Genomic DNA, 22,093 nt, shown 5'->3' with positions numbered 1-22,093 from the left:
TGTGTGCTAGTCCGACGGACAAAAACCCATGCTAGGGCAGCTATTGGCTACTGGCTATGAACTTCCTTATTTTAGTCCGGTGTACGTCATCACGTACGAATCCGTCGGACTTTTGTGTGGTCGTGTGTAGGCAAGTCCGTTCGTAAGAAAGTCTGCCGCAAGTCCGCCGAAGGTACGTCGGAAGTCTGTCGGACAGGCTGTCGGACTTTTGTAGACGAAAAGTCCGACCGTGTGTACGCGGCATTACTGATTTTTTCAGATTCCTATGCAAACCACATAGGAATAAAACTAGTGTCTTTTTTTTTCTCTCCTTTTACACTCCAGTCATAATAAAAAATAAAGCCTTAACCTGATATTAAACTCTCTGTTTGTTAAACATTTTCAGTGGCTGATTTAATTATGTATTGCGTATGCAGCTTCTTTATCTGTTAATCATTGCCTATGTTTCAGTTTAAGCTGGTGCCATGACCACTGCTCCAGGTTTCCTGTTTCATGGTGGCTACAGTACTTTAACTTCCAGCATCCTATAAAGCCACCCTTGTATGCAGGAACAAGAGCTGTGTCTCCCTACACTGTGTGAATCAATAGAAACATACAGCCCCATAGTTTGAACTGAATGGACTGGTGTCTTTATTCAACATTTCCATCTGTGTAAATATGAAAGATAACAGGGAACTCTCCTGCTAATCCCTCTAAAATTTCTTCAAGCTAACAGACTGACTTGAAATTGCACTGTCCACTGTTAACTCTTTCCTATGAAGGCAAGGGAAAGGGAAGGGAAACAGCAATGAGGAGAGCAGGAGCCAGCAGTAAACTGCAAGTGCTTAAAGCGGTTCTTCAGCCTTTTGGATAAAAAAAAATGACTGTACAAATACTGTAGCTGCTGACTTTTAATAAAAGGACACTCAACTGTCCAGGCATCCAGCCCTGTGCTCACTAGGGTTGCCACGTCATCCCTTTAAATCCGAACACATATGAATTACACAGGTTCTGAGGCTATTTTAATACAGATAAAGCACCAAGTGAGTTTAATGACTACCCTAATCACCCACAGAACCTGTGTAATTAATATGCGTTCGGGTTTAAAGGGATGAAGTGGCAACCCTAGTGCCCACCCAAACTGCTTCTTTGCTGTTCTTGGGGTCAACGGCACCAGCATGTTTACTATGAGCAGCCCGCTGCTTTGTGAATGGCCCTTCAGCCTTCTGGGACTGGTGACGTGTCCCAGAAGGTTGCGGGTTAAGAGGAGAACTTTCAGTGGATCGTCATAGCAATTCGAATGGAAGTGGAAACTGGTACCTGTCAAAACCAGGTACTTGCTCCCCCTGCCCTAAACAAGTGGCAATAACAGAAGGGAAGGGGGCATAAAGAGGAACTTTCCCTGTAGGGTGAAGTGCAACTTTAAGAAAAATTTTATCAGATATTTTTTTGTTTTTTTTTGTTTAATGTGTTAAACTAAAAATTACTGAGGGTTTAAGGGCTTGTTCACACCAGGAGGTGAGTCTGAGCATGTTTTTGCACTTTCCAGCTAGTCACATTTTATGCATGTGAAATGTGCAAAAAAAGGTCCCTGCATAATTTTTTCAATTGTGCCACACCAAAACGCATGGTGCTGTGGTACTATGCATTCTGATGAGTGTGAGTGCATACCCATTTCCTGAATGCATGGGGTGCCATTGAGAATTAATGGCACCCACGCATGTCTGCAAAAGCCCTAATACTACTTTAAGATGTACGTATGAAGCACAGGTTACCTACACATTACTTTCAGGAATAGCTATACTGCACTAGTCTACCAAGCTCCATTTTATTAGTAATCTGGTGATCTAAAAACCCTGGGTTTGATAGAGAAGAGGGAATTGCAAACATGTCCCTTGCAGCTCATTACACTTGCTCACACACAGACAGCCTGATGTACTGCTGATATCAGTTATAAGAAGGTGTTCACGACCAGCAATAAGATTTAAACCTGCCTTGGAAGTCAAAATAAAATTGGTAATAAAAGCCAAGAGATAAAGTTATGCAAGCTTTGGGAAGTACACCACCAGTGTCCCTTTGATATTTACCTCTGGAGTTAAAGCGGTATTAAACCCAAAACCAAAAATGTATTATATTGCAACGTATCAATCATTAAATGTGGTGGCTGTGTCAGTTTTCTTTTTCTTTGCTTTGTCTCCTCTGTTTTCAATTGGTCATCTGGCCAGTAACACAACCCCCTGGGGCTACATGGGCACAGAACACAGCACCATGGTCAGTCTGGGGGGGAGGAGTGTTAAATCTATTGGCAGATTTAGATACACTCACAGAGTTAAGCCAATCTCCAGCTCACGCTTTATAATCAGTTAAAGCAAACAGTTTTTATTCTTTTGGGATAAAGATTTTGCATAAAAAAATAATTTTATACACCCCTGCCAGTGTTAAGTGGTTTGTCTCATCCATGTAAACTAATATGTTCTGCTGAAGAGCTTGTGCTTTTGAAAAAGAACAGACTTGCTGGCTGGTTCACCAGAAAAAAATAGGAGACAGAAAACCTTAAAACAAAGGAAGCCACCGCATCCTTACCCTAACTTGAGCTTCTAGCCAGGCATTCCCTTTTGTTCACCCCATTACTCTCCCTGGCATGCAGTCTCCAAGTACTCCTGAGCTCTATGGTATTGTCCCCCACTGGAGTGCCAAACAGCTACATCTGTTACTTACTTGCTTGACTGGGAGCCTTACTTAAAGCTCATGCCCCTCTCTTATCCCCCCCCCCTGTTTTTTCTTGTTTTCCAAACCATTCATATGCCCTGTACACATGATAGGATTTTCCGATGGAAAATGTGTGATAGGACCTTGTTGTCGGAAATTCCGACCGTGTGTAGGCTCCATCACACATTTTCCATAGGAATTTCCGACTCACAAAATTTGAGAGCTTGCTATAAAATTTTCCGACAACAAAATCTGTTGTTGGAAATTCCGATCGTGTGTACATAAATCCAATGCACAAAGTGCCACGCATGCTCAGAATAAATTAAGAGACGAAAGTTATTGGCTACTGCCCGTTTATAGTCCGGACATAGGTGTTTTTCGTCACCGCGTTCAGAACGATCAGATTTTCCGAAAACTTTGTGTGACCGTGTGTATGCAAGACAAGTTTGAGCCAATATCTGTTGAAAAAAATACATGGATTTTGTTGTTGGAATGTCCGATCAATGTCCGACCGTGTGTACAGGGCAATATACTGTTTATGCCTAGAATTTCAAGCTATGTATAGCAATATGGAGGATTATCCTCCCTTTGATGATTGCCATGTACCTTTGTTGTGACCCAACATGATCTTTTCCATGCTTCAGTCCCTGTTACATTGTCCTTATTACATTACTGTAATTGCATGACCCTTACACTGTTAATTATACCCTTTGTACTTAAACACTTGTTATCTTCCATAAAATATTTGAACAAGAAAAAATAAGGAAGCCAATACAGCCATCACATGTAAGAATTAGTAAGCTTCAATATAATAATTTTTTGCTTTTGGATTTAGTACTGACATCATTAACGTAACATTAATGGAAATGCTTGGATTTGTCCGGTTCAGGGTGACAAATGTTAACAGGCAAACCTCATAGTGTTCTCTGTTTTCTACAGATGTTGCTCAAAACAAAACATAATATTGTAAATCCATATTTTGGTAAATCTTCGAAAGATGGGCAAATTCTCTGGTGCATAATAAGGGGGGCTGTTTTTTATGGTTGGTGGAATCAATTGTGAGGAAATGTGTGGTGAATCTTGTATGAATCTGACATTTGTACCATTATGAATAGACCCGACAGAGAGAGCTATCAAGCTATGTTTGGCTTTGTGTGCATTTTTAAAGGCTAACTTCACCCAGCTCTAGCATGAGATGGATAGCGTGGGGGATGAAGCATAAAGTGTGTGAATTATGTTAATTTCTGTGCCCCAGCTTCTAAATCTTTAACATTTGTCACTTCCATTGCCACCTTCTGAATATAACTATGGCTTATTTTGCAGGTTTTGTCTCCCTGAGGTCTACATAGTAGTTTTACCTTGTTTCGTTATCAATTTACATTATTTTACTTGTATTATCCCTTTTAATGTTGTCTGCTGTGCTTGTGCAGCATCCAGCTATTCTTGCTAGTTGCTGCTTTAGCAGATCTGTACTACTTGCTATTTTATATGATCTACATATGATGTTTGCTGATTCTGTACTATCTAGACAGCATGGGAAAGAAGCTGACAGATCATCTTTCCATTACCCTGATCGATCACAATTCAATGGCCTTGAAAAAAGTAATCTTCAAGGTTATAGCTGTCATGGAAAATGTTTGAAGGATATTAGGGTTAGGCAACAGTAAATTCATTCTAATCCCATATGTGCACCTGATTAGATGCAGCCACTGTACGGCAGACAATTTTCCACTTGTTCCTTCAATTTTTCAACTGAACAATGTTGGGTGGGAGGGTGGCAAAAGGGTCATGGAGCAAATTTCCAGCTAAAATTCACATAATACATGTCCAGTTTTAGGCTAAACATGCATGGTTTCACAATGTGACTGCAAAACTTTAGGGACCACCGCAACCAAAAATATAAGCCTGTAGGCACTCAGATCATGCATTTCCTTCTACTTTGTATAAAATGGAAATATTCCATTAGCAATAACAGATTATACTGTATGCAAAAATACTACAGCTGTAAAGTGTATGCATAGCCAAAAACCTTTTCCTAGGTATAGATAGCATAAGCAAAGGTTAAAACCCATATCAGTTTATTTATGTATTTATATATTAGTTCATTATTTATTTATATTTTGTCATCTGTATTTTTTTGGAGAGCTCCCTTCACTTCTTATTTTGGAGATGCAGAAGGAAGTACAAAAGTAAAAGAAAATCTGTCCAAATTTGGTAATCCCCTTTTAGACAGCTGTTGCCAGAACAAGTGCCCTCATTGGAAGATTTTCTCTTACCATTTATTTTGGTGGCAAATACAATTTTAGATTTCTCATTAGTTTCTGTGTTGGTAGCCAAGACAAATAGAGGGTTATAAAGAGCTTTGGATGTCCTCAAAGCCCAACGGAAAAAATACACATAAAAAATAGTTATGAATATATCAAAAACATCTTTTTTTCAAATATCCTATGCTGAGCGCTGCACAGTACCTGTGCAGGTACATGTGAAGTGTCCATTTTGGTTGTTTATGTTTTTGAAAATTAGATTATGAGGACACTTGAAGGTTCTGGCTCTTCTAATACTCTATGCAAAACTAAAAAGGCTTTAGGCATACATACATTTTAAAGTGGGCCTGGCAGGTCCCAAAAAGTCTGTAAAATAGGAACACAGATAGAGCAAACGCAGGCAATTTGTGATATCTGCAAATAACTAAGCTTGTCTTCAAACCAATAGCTGTGTACACAAGCAGATTTAAATGTCATCTTTAAAGCGTTTGTTACCCTAACATTTCATATTCCATATATGTGCCTGCTGTACCATTTATTATGTACTTGTATAAGAAAGTATACTGTTCTCTTTGTATTGCTTCCTTTGTGTGAAATCCCTGGTGTTGCTGCTAGTCCCTCTGCTTCCCTATTAAAAACTGACCACACTAAGCAGGAGAGCACACCGTGGTTAGTTCTCTAGCTATGCTGGAAACTCAGTGTGCACTCCTCCAATGATCAGACTTATCTTGACACGCTCCCACTGCACAGCCATTTACTGGGAAGCTCAGTGTGCTGCTGCTTCTCCTCCCCCAGCCCTTATGCAGATGAGAACAGGGGGAATGTGTTCACTGATTAAAAAAGGGAAAAATATATTTATACTTTTTAATATTTCTACAAAAATGTTTTGCATTTAATTTCTATGTTAAACTGAATTGGTTGTTTTACAAGGGGATTGTTTACAATCATTTTAATTTACATCCTTTGGACTAATGCACTCTCTACAACATTCCTTATGTTACATACTCCAGATCTCTGTACCCTACATGCCATGCTATGGATTACATACAGCAGATCACTCCATTCATATTCAATATACCTGAATGAAAGCTATAGCTAGTATTAACATAATACTTAAAGAAAAAAAATTGTTAAATCAATATTATAGAAATATAAAAATAGTTACAGTATATAGAAAATGAAAAGATATATGCTGGGCTAGCATGGCTTTCTTTCAGTGTGGATATGCAATGCATGTAATGCCAAGCTGCTGCTAGCAAAGCAAACAGAATATTGGCATGCATTAAAAAGGGGGTCAACTCCAGGGATAAAGTGATAATTCTTCACTCTACAAGACTCTGGTCCGGCCTGTATGCTGTCCAGTTCTGGGCACCAGTCCTCAGGAAGGATGTACTGGAAATGGAGCGAGTACAAAGAAGGGCAACAAAGCTAATAAAGGGTCTGGAGGAGATTAGTTACGAGGAAAGGTTGCGAGCACTGAACTTATTCTCTCTGGAAAAGAGACACTTGAGAGGGGATATGATTTCAATTTATAAATACCGTACTGGTGACCCCACAATTAACAAGACACGTGGCCACTCATTAAAATTAGAAGAAAAGAGGTTTAACCTTAAACTATATAGAGGGTTCTTTACTGTAAGAGCGGCAAGGATGTGGAATTCCCTTCAGGCGGTGGTCTCAGAGAGGGTTCTTTACTGTAAGTAATTAAGTACTGTGAGTGGCAAGGAAGTGGAATTCCCTTCCACAGGCGGTGGTCTCAGCGGGGGGGGCATTGATAGTTTCAAAAAACTATTAGATAAGCACCTGAACGACTGAAACTTACAAGGATATACAAGGTAATACTGACAAATAATCACACACATAGGTTGGACTTGATGGTGTCTTTTTTCAACCCCACCTACTATGTAAACTATGTAAACATGTGCTGACTGCTGAAAGAGATGGACATAACTTATAGTAGGGCAGACATGAATAAATAGTGTTTTATGGGCTGTATTGGGCCATCTTGCGCCTGTTCTGTGACCCTCAATAGTTTAAGGGCTCCTTCACACGGGACGGATCCGAGATGATCCGCCCCGTGAACATCCGCTTTCTCAGCGGGGATCGCTCCGTGGATCCCCGCTGAGCAGGCAGATGACTGGTCCGTCGCTGCAACCTGTCACAGTGCCGCTCTCCTCTATGGGGGATCGGATGACGACGGACTGTAGAGTCCGTCGTCACCCGATCCGATAATGGATGGAAAAGTAGGTTTTTCCTCCGTTACACTTTTTCGGATCGGAGCGGGTCGGATGTCAGCGGACATGTCACTGCTGACATCCGACGCTCCATAGATGTCTATGGAGGGTCTGCTCAGGTCCCCCTAAAAAACTGACAGGCGGACCTGAACGGATCGTCAGCTGAAAGAGGCCTTAGGATAAAAAAAACAATTGTACACCAAGCTGTTTTTGCAGTTGCTAATTCATACTCCTTTACATAGTTTTGCAACTAAATATTTCAGGAAATAATTTATGGCCCATTTCTTTGGGACTAAATATTTTAAGCAGAGGCGGCTCTAGACTTTGTGAGGCCTTAGGCAAAACTTAGACATGAGGCCCCACTCACTCCCATAATGGGAAAAAAAAATTAAAGGGATGAAAATGAACTGTATTAGGAGGGTACAGTATAGGGAAGTGGACAGTACAGGGGGTAGGTAAGTGGGCATAATAAAGATATATTTTCCTCAAGCAGAGCTGCACAGGGAAGCTGCTCTCACAGATCCTACCTATTCTGGTAGGCTGTCACAAAGAGAGAAATAAAAGGGGGATGGGTGGAGAAGGAAGGAAGGAAGGAAGGAAGGAAGGAAGGAAGGAAGGAAGGAAGGAAGGAAGGAAGGAAGGAAGGAAGGAAGGAAGGAAGGAAGGAAGGAAGGAAGGAAGGAAGGAAGGAAGGAAGGAAGGAAGGAGAAAAAAGAGAAAGAGAAAAAAAGATGGAAGGAACGAAAGAAAGAAAGAAAGAAAGAAAGATGGAAGGAAAGAAAGAGAAAGAAAGACGGAAGGAACGAAAGAAAGAAAGAGAAAGAAAGACGGAAGGAACGAAAGAAAGAAAGAGAAAGAAAGACGGAAGGAACGAAAGAAAGAAAGAGAAAGAAAGACGGAAGGAACGAAAGAAAGAAAGAGAAAGAAAGACGGAAGGAACGAAAGAAAGAAAGAGAAAGAAAGATGGAAGGAAAGAAAGAAAGAGAAAGAAAGATGGAAGGAAAGAAAGAAAGAGAAAGAAAGATGGATGGAAGGAAAGAGAAAGAAAGATGGAAGGAAAGATAGATAGATAGATAGAAAGAAAGAAAGAAAGAAAGAAAGAAAGAAAGAAAGAAAGAAAGAAAGAAAGAAAGAAAGAAAGAAAGAAAGAAAGAAAGAAAGAAAGAAAGAAAGAAAAGATAGATGGATGGATAGATAGATAGATAGATAGATAGATAGATAGATAGATAGATAGATAGAAGGAAAGATAGAAGGAGAAGGGGGTGGAGACGGAAAGGAAGGAAGACGAGCATCCCCTACATCAGTGTACTCACTGGGAGGCAGGAGGGAATGGATGGATGGATGAGACTCCCCTTGTCCTTTTCTCTTTGCTGGGCTCAGCTTGAATCTTCCCGCCCACACATCCCCTTCTCTGAGGCAGAACAGAGAACACTGCCGAGGAGAGTGGGCGGGGCAGACACAGGAGGAGAGGGCGGGAGGAGGAGGAGCAGAAGCTCTCTCTCCTCTTCTGTCTGGCTGTGCGGGCAGCAGGGGGAGGGGGAGATCTGTCAGAGCTCTACTGAGCGGCTCTCCCTGTCTGTGATCCGGAGCTCCGATCACACGTCTCACTCGCAGCCCGTATCTCTCCCTGTAGCAAAGTGAGGGGATACAGGACTGTGTGATGGCGGAGTCGGAGATCTCTGCTGCTGGAAGGGGCGGCTCTCTAATTAGGTAAACAATCCAGCTGTGCGAGGCCCCTATGACTGCGAGGCCTGAGGCCACCGCCTATTTCGCCTAATTAGAGAGCCGCCTCTGATTTTAAGTTGCAATTTTTACTATAATATTAGGTTCCAAAGTGCCATGGTAATTTTCTAGAATTGAGAGTCCTCAGTAGACATAATGTGGCCCCTTAAAGATTTAGTCCTCTAAAGTTCAACCCACTATTTCATCTGAGTTTGATATGCCTGGAGCAGGATATGACTGTGACAACAAAGCTAATTTAGCTTGAATTTTATTCAATTGTGTCTTCACTTATATGATGTACCTTTAAAGTCCCACATTCTACACACTCTTCTTCTATCATCTTTTAGGGATGTTGGTACAATTACTATTCTACTGTGTCTTTGAAAACTGACCTCTACCCTAATAAATTCTTTTTAAAGTGTTACTAAACCCACAACAGTAACATCAGTCTGTATACCAGTAAACCATGCTTGTTATACTCACTGTGGAACCTAAGGGTTGAATCTTCTGCATTGTGTAAAAAGGCTGTTTGATCCTGTATGCACAGATCCTCCCCTTCTTGCTATATCACCAAAATATGTCCGGATAAGAGTCACTGACTGGAGTCAGGCTGCAGGGTGCATGTGCTCAGCACAGGGCCAATCAGCACTGCCCAGACAGAGAGTCAGGGGTCCTGCATAGGACAGCCAGTGCAGTATGAAAACTCCTCCTACAAGCTTTAACCAGGCACTGATAGAAGTCACAAGACTACTATATACTTCTGATGAGAAAAGGTATTTAGCAATTTATATTTACTAAAATGATTGCATTTCCATGTTCTGTGTACTATGGGAGACCAGATACAGAGGAACCTTGGATTGCGAGTAACGCGGTTAATGAGCGTTTCGCAATACAAGCAATTATTTTTTTTAAATCCTGATTTAGTTTGCAAGTATTGAAAACAAGCAGGATTCAAGCCTCTGCGGTGTGCAGTACCCATTTGGCCAGAGGTGTGGGGGCACCGGTGACATTTGGAGCCATTCGGAGCTGTTCGGAAATACTTGGGAACACTCGGAAATACTCCAGAAACACTCGGAAATACTCTGTTCTCGAGTTTCTGAGCCTTTCCGAGGGTCTCCGAGTGCAGCCGAGCGGTCTCCAAGTATTTCCGTGTCTCTCCGGTGCCCCCCCACCTCTAGCCACATGCAATATTCCATGCAATAGAAGACGACGTGGAACTAATTATCATCGTTTCCATTGACTTCTATGGGGAAACTCTCTTTGATATGCGAGTGCTTTGGATTACAAGTGTTCTCCTGGAATGGATTATGCTCGTAATCCAAGGTTCCACTGTATAGTGAATGCAGGGTCCTGGGTTTAGTAACGCTTTAAGCTTTGACAATAAAAATCCTGGAAGCTGAATGGTTTCTATACAAAGCTGTGCCAGATTTTGCACTCTCCAGTTTTAGTGAATCAAACCCTTTGCATGTAAGAAGGTAGACAGGTCTGGAATTAGCTGCTAAGAGATAGTATATTTTTGCTATGTCTTTGCACTGTAAAGAGATTTAGTAGACTGAGATTTAGAGAGCTGCGGACAAAGATTATAAATAATTGTGTAAAAACTTAAAGCTACTTTTAAAACCCCCAAACTCTGCCTGTTCAGTTGCCCTTATATTGTATAAAGGTTTTAGGGGAGATTTACTAAAACTGGAGCCCAGAGAATCATGTGCAGCTGTTCATAGTAACAAATCAGCTTCTAAATTTAGCTGGTTCAATGTAGCTTTGACGATAACACCTGATTGGTTACTATGCACAGCTGTGCTAGATTCTCTGTGCTCGAGTTTTAGTAAATCTCCCCCCATCGAATCCTTTACCTTAGAAGACCACAAACTGCCAGATGACAAGATCATACTTGAAAGCCACACAGCTGTGATTATAATCACCAGTTATTATGAAACATAGGAGACCAAAATGAATTATTTTACAGAACCTTCATTTCCTCTGTAATCTTTCCTGTTTTTCTGGATTTTGCTGAATAATTCCCCAAGAGTGAGACACTTTTCTCAATGGATTACACGACTCAAATGTTAATCCCTAGAAGAGGCCAGCACACATACAAAGAAACCTTGACCTTTATTATCCTCTATGCATAGGAGCATAAAGATGAGTACACACCCTGTGCAGTTGAATGAAAAAACCTGTCTCTATCATTTGATATACACCTATGATAAAAATTATAGACCCGTCATCTCTTTGTAAGTGGGCAAACGTACAAAATCTGCAGGGGACCAAATAATTTCTTTCCCCACTGTATATATACAGCGCTCAGCAAAAATGAATACACACCTATTGAAAAGTAAGATTTTAATCAACATCTCAATGAACACAAAAACAATTTGCTAAATTTTTACAAAACTGAGTTTCATAGAACATTTGTTTAGCTCCATTACATGAAAGTAAGGTTAATAGTATAACTTAGATCTCAAAATCTTCAGTTTTACTCAAATTAATTGATGCAAACATGAATACACTCCACAACAAAAACTACTACATCTAGTATTTTGTATGATCTCCATAATTTGTGAGGACAGCAACAAGTCTTCTAGGTATAGAATAAACAAGATGGCAACATATTGCAACATCTATCTTTTTCCATTCTTCAAGAATTACCACTTTTAGAGCCTGGATGACGGATGGAGAGTGATGCTCAACTTGTCTCCTCAGAATTCCCCATAGGTGTTCGATTGGGTTCAGAACAGGAGACATACTTGGCCACTGAATCACTTTCACCCTGTTCTTCTTCAGAAACAAGACAGTGGTCTTAGATGTGTGTTTTGGATCATTGTCATGTTGGAAAAGTACACGACAACCAAGGGCACAGAGTGATGGTAGCATCTTCTCTTTCAATATAGAGCAGTACATCTGTGAATTCATGATACCATCAATGAAATGCAACCCCCAACACTAGCAGCACTCATGCAGCCACACAGAAGGACACTGCCACCACCATGTTTCACTGTAGGCACCTTGTATTTTTCTTTGTACTCCTCACCTTTGCGACCCCATTCAGTTTTGAAGCCATGAGTTCCAAAAACATTTATCTTGGTCTCCTCACTCCAGAGTACAAAGTCCCAGTAGTCTTCTTCTTTTTCAGCATGGGCCCTGGCAAATTCTAGGTGGGCTTTTTTGTGCATGGGCTTTAAGGGAGGCTTCCTTTGTGGATGAAACCCATGCATGCCATTCCTATTGTGTCACGGGAAACAATCACCCCAGTTTGGCTTTCTACTTCTTTATCTAACTGCAGTGAACTTGTATGGCGATTTTCTTTAACTATTAACAGGTACATATCAGGAAAACAAATCGTTGGGGTAACATATTCTTTAAAAGACACTTTAATAGGTAAACTCTGATCACTAAGTAAACAAAAATTATTACTTGAGCTGCAATATTCTGTGGTCAGCAGAGCTGACTAGGAATCACTAGGCACAGTAGGACTGTCCTTTTAGAGGAAAGACACAAAAAGGCAGCTTTTTCTTTAGTAAAGAGAGATACAGTCATGTCATAAAAACGTATTTACACATTCGGAGCCAGATAGGCATCAGTAAAAAAAATTAACAGCACAGGGGTGCTACTTTGGCACCATCGGTTGTGTTCCTTTAAGTTCCAGTCATGGTAATCATCTCTAAAATACAATATATGGCATTGATCTATGAATATACTGAACATCTATACATGTGTAGAAAATGAAGATGGGTACATTAATTCTGAAAATCCTATAGTGTGTTTCTACATTTTAATAGGTAGTATCAGAGTAGGGAAAGTGTAAAACTTCAGTAAATGCCATCAGTTCCCTTTTGTGGGTATTTACCCTCACTTCCTGTCCTAGTTAAAATCACAGACGTGAAAGGATTCTTCTCAATGGGATGCAATAATAGTATCAGCCATAGGTCTTATGTATCCTTATGTTTTTACTGCCTTTGCACGGTGACAGTCTTGAAATAATAAATATTGCATCTCCTGTACAGAATGAAGAAGGAAAATAATGTCAGTGGAATTGATGTCCTTTATTGTGTATGAGAAGTGCAAACTCCACCTAGATAGGCATAGTGTGGTAATTTAGGGAGCCTAAGAAACATAGCACATAGCTTAAGATTCAAAAGGTTTTCTTACTAATCTTGGACCTGGATCCCAAAATAAGATTGATCACGTGTAGGCTGCCAATGTTTCCAAATGTTCTAGTTGCCTGGCTGAATTACTCATTCCCTGTAATACTTTTTATACAGAAACATTAATCCATTTGTTTATCTCAGGACAGGTTTCCTTTGCTCTCAACAGTTTTGAGTTGATTTTTTTCCTAATAAGAGAGTCCTACAATTATTATTAGTAGTAATATAAGTAGCAGCAGTAAGAACTTATGATTTGGAAGATCCTAGTTAAAATATATTGGTCCCCCAAGATAAGGCCAGTGCCAGGGGTGTCTGCTTAGCAAACAAACATTCATGCTGTGTCAATAGGAGCATAGGAGACCAAAGGGTGCTTATATAGAATTTGGATCTTCCAGGCACAATCTTATGTCACCTTTAATGTACATCTACACAATCCATGTCAGAAACCTAGGTGTAACCAATGAGGGAAGTCCAGAAAAACATGATTTGAATTCTAATTACCAGCATGCTTGGGCCATTCTGTGCCCTAGGCTGTGAAGAGGCATCCCTTATGATGTCTCGATAATGTTGGCAGAGTAAAGAATATGTATGCAGCAAGCTAGATATAATATGCAGAATCACTTTCAAGTCTGAAGGACAGGGTTGCCCTTTGAGGCAATCCTGCACCTAACAAAGATGTGTACTACAAAGCCGCTTCTCTATGTATTCATGTATTATTTATAATACCCATCTGCAAAATAAATCAGTTATACATAGAAAAACAGAACAAAAGAGATACAATAGAGCAAGCAAAAGACAAATGGAAAAATAATTAACAAAGAAAATATAGTAATCCAGATTCCTTTTGCGCTCTCTCTTCCACAGTGCCATAATTCCCTAATACTCTCTAATTTTCTCTTTGTCTTTAATTGATATTCTATACTTTAAATGACTCCCTCAGTGCTCTCTATAGCTTTTAGAGCCCTGTCACATCCATGGTATGTGTTCCAACACACGTGTTATAATGGACATCAGTGCATGGATACAGGTTAGCCATTATTTCAAGTTGTGCTAGTTCACATCTGTGCCATGTGTTGACATGCACAATCTAATTTTAAAGCATTGAAGCACATTATAGGGACTAATAATGACAATGGCAGTCTATGAAAATGATTGTTGATAATTAATGTAAAAATACATGAAAAAAATGCATGGAAAGTTTTGAATCCAGCCTAAAACACACAAAACTACTGTGCATTGATGTGAACCAGCCACTGGGGAAAGAATGGGATTCTTGTGTTTTATTGGAGAAAAATGGACAAATGTGAATAAGCCCTTAAACCAAAAGTCCAAGTTTCAAGTTTCCTTTCACTTTAAATAGTTTATTTGGGCCATCCTGGCTAAAATTAATCATTTTCATGGCAGAAGAGTCTGGAGCTGGGGATGCTGTAACAAACCATAGTAGTTTGGTCTCCATACAGCAAGTGCTGCTGTCTTCCTGCATGGGTATACGTGACTTCCCCCATCTACTACTGGAAAAAGATTGAAAGTCACTTGCATGGCACCCCCCCCCCCCCCCCCTCCACCATTTAGGATCAGCCTTGTATTTTTTTCAATGAATACGAGGGGTTTTCTGATTGGCAAAGTTGGAGATCATGACGTTATCTCCCCGCATCATCCCCAGACTGTTCCTCCATGGAAAGCTTGTTTCAGACAAGCCCAAACAATTTATTTAAAGTATAAGGAAACCTGAAGTTCTGGTTTAAAACTAGTTAACACAAGTGCATTCTTGAAGCAGATCAAAAGCATGTGAAACTGTATGAGATTTATACAAATATAATCAATGGTATATACTGTAAGCAGCATGAAAAAACATGCAGGCATGAGAATTGAGAATGGTATTATTGACTATTAAAGGAGAAATCTCATCATGCGTTTTATGTGCAGTTCAAAATTTAAAGGACCACTATAGCAAAAAATTGTGTATTCTGGTATTGGGGTTAATACTGTACCTGTAATAATGGGATTCGGCATATACATTCCTTTTGGCGTATACATTCCTTTTTTTGTATTTCATGTGCTTTTTTTATTTTTCCCCATATTTCTCCTTATTTTCTCTAAGACTAAGTCTACACATGTGGCAGTTCTTGCCACCCCTTTAAAAGGTGATGGATCCACAGTGAATTGCTTTGCAGAGGCATTTGACGGGCATTTTATCCCTGTAAATGACACACCACTGCGTTGCAACCATGTTACTCATGGTTACAGGATGATAGCAGCACAGCCCTGCTCACTTGAAGGGGTTACATTTTTGCCATGGCATGTGTACTCCACTGTCTCTTTGCCTTTAAGAGGGTGGTTGAGGGGCCATAAAAATGTGGCTCGACCACCTGTTTTTACTGCACTAACCACAAATGTAAACAAGCCCTTACTCTCTCATCCTTATTGCTTTCCTTCCAGAATATACAGTATATAAACAATATTTATAAGTGGAATGTCTTGGAATGTCTTGGGAAAAAAAAATGAAAAATAAAGTGGAAGTAAAGGCAAAATCTAACTAACTCTAACCTACTCTCAGCCACATGCTAAGCCTAATCTATCTAGCCCTGGAAAGAAAAAAATCACTATACTTACCTATTCTGCAGCCACTCCAATCCGGTCCCAGGCTGAGCTATCAGCGACAGATTCAGTGTGTAGGAGAGGCAGCGACAACAGAAGCCCCAAAATAAGTCTATGGGTGATGTCACTTCCCAGGCATTACAGAGGCTTAGAATGTGGCAGAGAGTAGGTATATATTTAATTAGGTTTTGCATTTACTTCCACTTTAAGGCTCCATGCACACTTGCTTCTACAGGAGTATTGTGTTCTGCCTGTAGAAGCAGCTCAATGTTATCCTATGTATCCATGCACATTAGGATGATTGCAGGCATATTTTGAGCTTAACGAGGCAGGAAAAAAACCTTCTGGTTGGCGTTTCTGATTGGAGCTTTCTGACAGAAAAAACACAAAACTCTCCTAAGCTCATCTAAACTTTGTACAAAAAATACTCTACATTAGGATTTTTACTGCCAAGAGAACAGATTTTTTTTTCTTTTTTAAGCCCAGTGTGCATAGAGCCTAAAACATAACTCCAGATGAAAATAAACAGACCTTTAAAAGATAAAATGATAAAATCAACTTTTGCTGCAACATTCAACTTAAATAAAGAGATATTCCCCACATTACTTTTTTTCTGCAGCATTATGTCCCCAGTCCGATGACCAGGATCATTCAACCTACTTTTTCTGAGCCCATGTTGTCCTGGACTCATCCCAGCATGTGAATGGAAAATGAAAGGAGAACCAGAACAAACTGAAACATTCTTATCTGCTTTCTCCTCCTATAAGCTTGCCCCAATTCAGCACATGAACAGATTTGCTCCTTGTGCTGCTTCTTCCTCTCACACTCCAGCCCTGCTGTATATAGACTGTAAGAAGTTGATTCTGAGTCAAATCCAGGTACTTAATTTTGCATTTAAAAAATAACTAATTATGTATTAAGGAATGCAGAGCTGCATTAAATTGTGCCCGGTTATATCTGCCATAGTGTTCAGCTTTAAATATTTGCCCCCAACCAACATCTGAGTTCCCTAAACCTGGTCATGTAATTGGTACAGGGTGTCAGGTGGCCCTATAATAAATGGGTTGTTAAAATGTAACTGTTCTCCCCAGAGTACCAGCCAGTCAGGATGGATCAAATCACTTTGAAATATTTCCATCACTGATGATCAGAAGGATAGATGAAGCTTACGGTTTTCTTCATTGAAAACTACAGCCTGAAGCGATGTGCACAGGGGATTGACTAATGCCACCAAAACATTAAATGATACAATGCTTCTTTTATTAAGACACGGGTGTGTATGGAGCAAGGCTTGCAGTGTGTTCACTGTCGGTGACCACAGCTCAGTGCACAGCTGAGACAAGGATGTCACTGAAAATGACATAATCCTATTAGGAGGTGTTCTGGGTAATTGATGTCCTTTTTCTACACTTGTTTCATTATCACTAGCAGATAACACAGCGGTATTATGTACTGATTTCACGCAGTGCTGTAAAATATATAAATCATATATACAGGCTATAGAAAATACATGGCATTATGGTGGGATGATGTCACAAAGCAGGGCAAAGAGCAAGATGGACCTGCAAAAATCGGAGAACCCACAGCAACCAATCAGGATTTTTTAAAAAGCCAGATTAGTGAAAAATAAAACCTGATTGGCTGCTGTGGGTACAGCAATATAGACTAAATGAATTGTGTGTTCCTGTTTATTATTATTATTATTATTATTATTATTATTATTATTATTATTATTATTATTATTATTATTAAATGTTATCTTATTTCTAGTTATTAATTCTTCATTTTTTACAAGACTTTGGAAACAGATATGTGCTGTATACTTTTACGCTCAGCATTAGAAACTAACAAAATGCAATGTGTGAATGGTATGCATTTTTCTCAGACCAAATAATAATATTACCTGTTATTATTATTATGACTTTGGAAGCAGATACGCACTGTGCCAAGTGGTAGGAAAGAAAAACAATGTGCAATGTATCGATTACAGCATTTTTTCCCCGAAATATTATTATAGTTATTATTATTACTACTATTATTATTATTGTTATTAATAATAATAACTCGCAATGTTATTGTTATTATTATCTTTTTAAAAAATGAATAGTGATAATGTATAATAAATTAATTTATTTTGTTTATCAAGTTAATTTATAATTTGTACCTTCAAAGGGAGGATTTTTTGTTCATTTTAATATTTTTAAATGCAGAAAGTGCAACCTATTCATTTCCGTGTCATTTTATTTCAGATATTAAGGTAATTGTAGTGTTTATTAAAAATGTGTTTGCTTATTATATTTAAACACCGTTGTATTTATTTTTTCAAACTGTCCATATCCGAAGCTATGTAAAGTATCGTTGCTCACTATTGGAGAGTTTTTTTCCCCATCCAGCTTCAGAGTCACACAGATAACTGTATGCAACATGCAGCGTTTATTCTGGAAACCGTATTCTTTACACTGGAATTTTCGGGACCTTTTTTTCTGTCCCTTTAACTTCCCTTCAGCCGTCAGTGGCCGCGGGTTCTGGAGAGACGCAAAGATTAGTAATTACATGAAATATAAATGAGGGCTGTGAGATGGAAGAAGAAGGGGTTGCGTGCTCTGAGAAGAGCATGCTAAAACACCAAACCGATTTCAGGCCACACCCCGTTGTAGCTATATTTTTTATCACAAACTCCTCATTTGACATGTTAAGTTATATAAAGTAGTGTCAATTTTGATACACGTTTTCTATGTAATTATGGTAAAGTACATGGCCAAAACTATTATCCTCAATATAATATTTTTTCCCCTTTGTAGGTGGACCCTGGGCAGGAGCCTCATCTGCCATCCCCTCTTAAAGCTACCTATTTATATTCTGAAAAATAAAGAATACAGTGTTTACCGACCTAATGCCATGTTTAGCTTCAAATAAATATTTATTATTAGTTATTGTTTGTTCATTTCCTTCCCAACAAGAAATCGTTTAATACCTAGTATTTATTATTTATCTACTTTTTAAAATGTTACATTTGGCAGAATTAGAAGGGGCTAATTACTACTCTATAGTCAATGTTACATAGTTACTTAGTAAGGTTGTAAATGTGTGTCGCTATCAGTTTCCATATCCACGTATATTCTGCTGGCATTCAATTTTCTCGTGGGCAATACATTTCGTTTTTTTTTCTTATTTTTATTTTTGCTGGAAATGATTGACCATTCACAATAAATGCAACTCCGCCTTATTAATTAATCTCAGTGAACGATCATAAGTGAACAGTCTATAGTAAATCAAAGTGTGCGCACGCCATCTAGATGGATATATATATATATAGATATAGATATATATCTATATCTATATATATTTATATATAGATATAGATAGATATATCTATATCTATATCTATCTATATATATATATATATATATATATATATATATATATATATATATATATATATATATATATATATATATATATATATATATATATATATAGATAGATATCTATATATATAGATATCTATATATATATTTATTTATTTATTTATTTCAGGTACTTACATAGCGCCGTCAATTTACGCAGCGCTTTACATATACATTGTACATTCACATCAGTCCCTACCCTCAAGGAGCTTACAATCTGATATCTATATATATATAGATATATCTATATATCTATATATATATAGATATATCTATATATATATAGATATATATATAGATATATAGATATATAGATAGATAGATATATATCTATATAGATATATATAGATATATATAGATATCTATATATATATCTATATAGATCTATCTATCTATCTATCTATCTATCTATCTATCTATCTATCTATCTATCTATCTATCTATCTATCTATAAAGAGAGAAAGAAATAAATATAGATAGATTAGATTATAGAGTCTAACTGAGTGGACCAAAAAGAGGTACGTTTTTCTCCTATATGCACTTAACATTCGGAAAATTATAAAAACATAGAGAAATAGAGGATTTGCCGCATAAAGGGTCAAAATGAATTGCATCCCAGGTTCCTAACCTAAGGAATAATACATTTTGTCTCTCTATGCTGCGATCCCTCTCTTTTTCGTAAAAAAAAAAAAAAAAAAATATATATATATATATATATATATATATATATATATATATATATATATATATATATATATATATTATGGTAACAAGAAAAAACCATGACCAACCACACTATTTGACATGTCAGTAATTCCCATAAACTGTACACATTCCCTTTATCTGGGGAAAGCACAGATGATGCATTATTAACATAATAAGATATATATAATATATAATTTAAATTTCGCCCGTTAATATAAAGCAGAGCCATGGAGGGTGTTCGTTTTACATCAGAAAGTAATACAACACTATACAGAGAGTCAGGTAGGACCCAGCTCTATTGTTGGGAAAGGCGGGGGCGTGGTTAGAGCTGGACCGTCTACTACACCTTGTGATCAGTCATCATCCTGATTCAGCAATCAATGAGAGAAGGTTATGCACAAGGTGACATTGAGATGACAGAGGATTTCTGCAGAACCGATTCGTACTGTGACTGGGCTCAGTCCACAGCAAGGCAATCCTTTGCTTCTCTATGTGTGCAAAGAACTGGGAGGAACTTACAAAATAATAAAGAGTAGTAGTATAGTATGGTGGTATAGACAGATACAGGGGGGAAAGATGACTGACAAAGAGTTAAATAATATAATAATACAGAGATATTGAAGAAAGCTAGACAATAGAAGAATAGAGAGTTGGATAATAGAAATAGATAGATAGATATTTGGATAGATAGATAGATAGATAGATAGATAGATAGATAGATAGATAGATAGATAGATAGATAGATAGACAGATAGATGTTAAGTGCAACAAACAGGTTTATTTCAAACTAATATTCACCCCCCACCCCCCTATTTTGCCATACATAATTTCTGTGCAGTCTCTGTGTCCTCCTGCATGTGAGGTCTCGAATTACAGATATAAAAGCCCCTCCATCAAATTATCCCTAACCTCAGTGCGGGATTACAGGATAATATACTTTGCAGGCCATCAACGTAATCACTCCTCCCAGCATTTCACCCTACTAAACCCATAAGCACATTACTGTCCTCTCTGCCCACTCACAAGACTGGACATAAATTAATCAAGAAGAGAAAGGAATAAAAAATGCAATGGACTGTGAATGGAAAAGCCGCTTGGATTTTGCTCGGATTATAGGAGGAAATGAATAAATGGATGGATGGCGGAATTAGGGGAGATGCTTCTACAAGCACTGGTTTCCTGTGCATTCCCCCCCCCCCCCCCCCATTCCCTTGGGGTTACATTGCCGCACACAGGGGCATTAAACACCATTGATGAATGGTACAATTAGATTTTCATTACATTCTGACCTACAGACATAACTAGAGATTTCTATAACATAAACAATACACCGCCTACCAGTTCAACAGATCCAGCTAAAATGGTTTATTAAACAGAGTTAACATACCTAGAACAATAGAGCAGATAGAAATCTGCTTTATTTAACTCAATAAAACCAGGAACACAACGGATCACGATTTTAGCTGTGTGTTTTAAGATAAAAGAATGTAAATGCACTAGAACAAAAAATGTCCAAAAGGTAATTCAAAAATAACATTCCTTGATTAAAAAAGAACTGTTAGGTAGTGTTGGATCAATAAACATCAATTTACAAAGAAAAAAACAAACAAAAAAGGCAATACCCTAAAACTATTTATTCTCATCACAGTGTCTAGAAATATCCACAAATGTACAAAACCCTAACCAGATTTTCGTATCTATTGTATGAGATTTTGGCGTTGCTTCTGTCTGTGAACCAGTTTATAAAAAATTAAAATAAGTAAAACAATTAATTAAAAAAAAATATATATATATTCTGTTATATTTAGCTAACATCACCTACCTGTGCAGTTGTCCCAGGGTGCTCCCAGCCAATTTCTTGAATTCCTCTTTCTTGAACTCCATGGTGATCCTATGAATCTGGAGTCGTTCAGGTATTAATTCTGAGCTTTTAAGAAAAAGTTCTCATTACGACTTTTAAGATACGTATTAAATTAAAGATAGACCTTTTCAAGTTAGCTATTTATTCTCCTCCTTTTTATTCCCGGTAGAAATAAAAAGAAAAAAAGCCGTCTAGGGTTTGGCCTTAAGAGAGACAGGCATAAGTAGACATGAGCTTATGTAGTAACGAGGAGAGCCATAGGAGTGAAAAGAGGATAGATCAGGCTGTGCTGTGCAGCATAAGATCCAATAAATATTCTTCTTTCTTGCGTGGGACGGCCATGAACAAGAGTGAGAAATGCTCTGTAGTCAGTGTTAGTTGGAAGCTCTGGTTGGGAGAGATGTTTGACGCGGGCGTTGGAAGCCCATTTGGCTGGACTGTGTTTCAGCACCACGGACAGCGCCAGGCG

General features: G+C 38.4%; 1 protein-coding gene across 1 annotated transcript in view; it reads right to left on the bottom strand.

Annotated features, from left to right (window-relative positions):
- The window catches only part of SLC17A7 (solute carrier family 17 member 7), a 312,589-nt gene that overhangs the window by 290,239 nt on the left and 257 nt on the right, over window positions 1-22,093 (bottom strand). Inside the window, exon 1 of the mRNA XM_073602352.1 lies at window positions 21,586-22,093. This exon is cut by the window's right edge and continues 257 nt beyond it. Coding sequence (XP_073458453.1) covers window positions 21,586-21,647 — 62 coding nt within the window. The 5' untranslated portion in view covers window positions 21,648-22,093. The remainder of the gene's footprint in view (window positions 1-21,585) is intronic.

The sequence above is a fragment of the Aquarana catesbeiana genome, linkage group LG10 (genome assembly GCF_042186555.1).
Source record: "Aquarana catesbeiana isolate 2022-GZ linkage group LG10, ASM4218655v1, whole genome shotgun sequence".
Lineage (NCBI taxonomy): Eukaryota > Metazoa > Chordata > Amphibia > Anura > Ranidae > Aquarana > Aquarana catesbeiana.
Note: the sequence above shows the minus strand (reverse complement) of the source record. Positions and strands in the feature narration are given on the sequence as shown.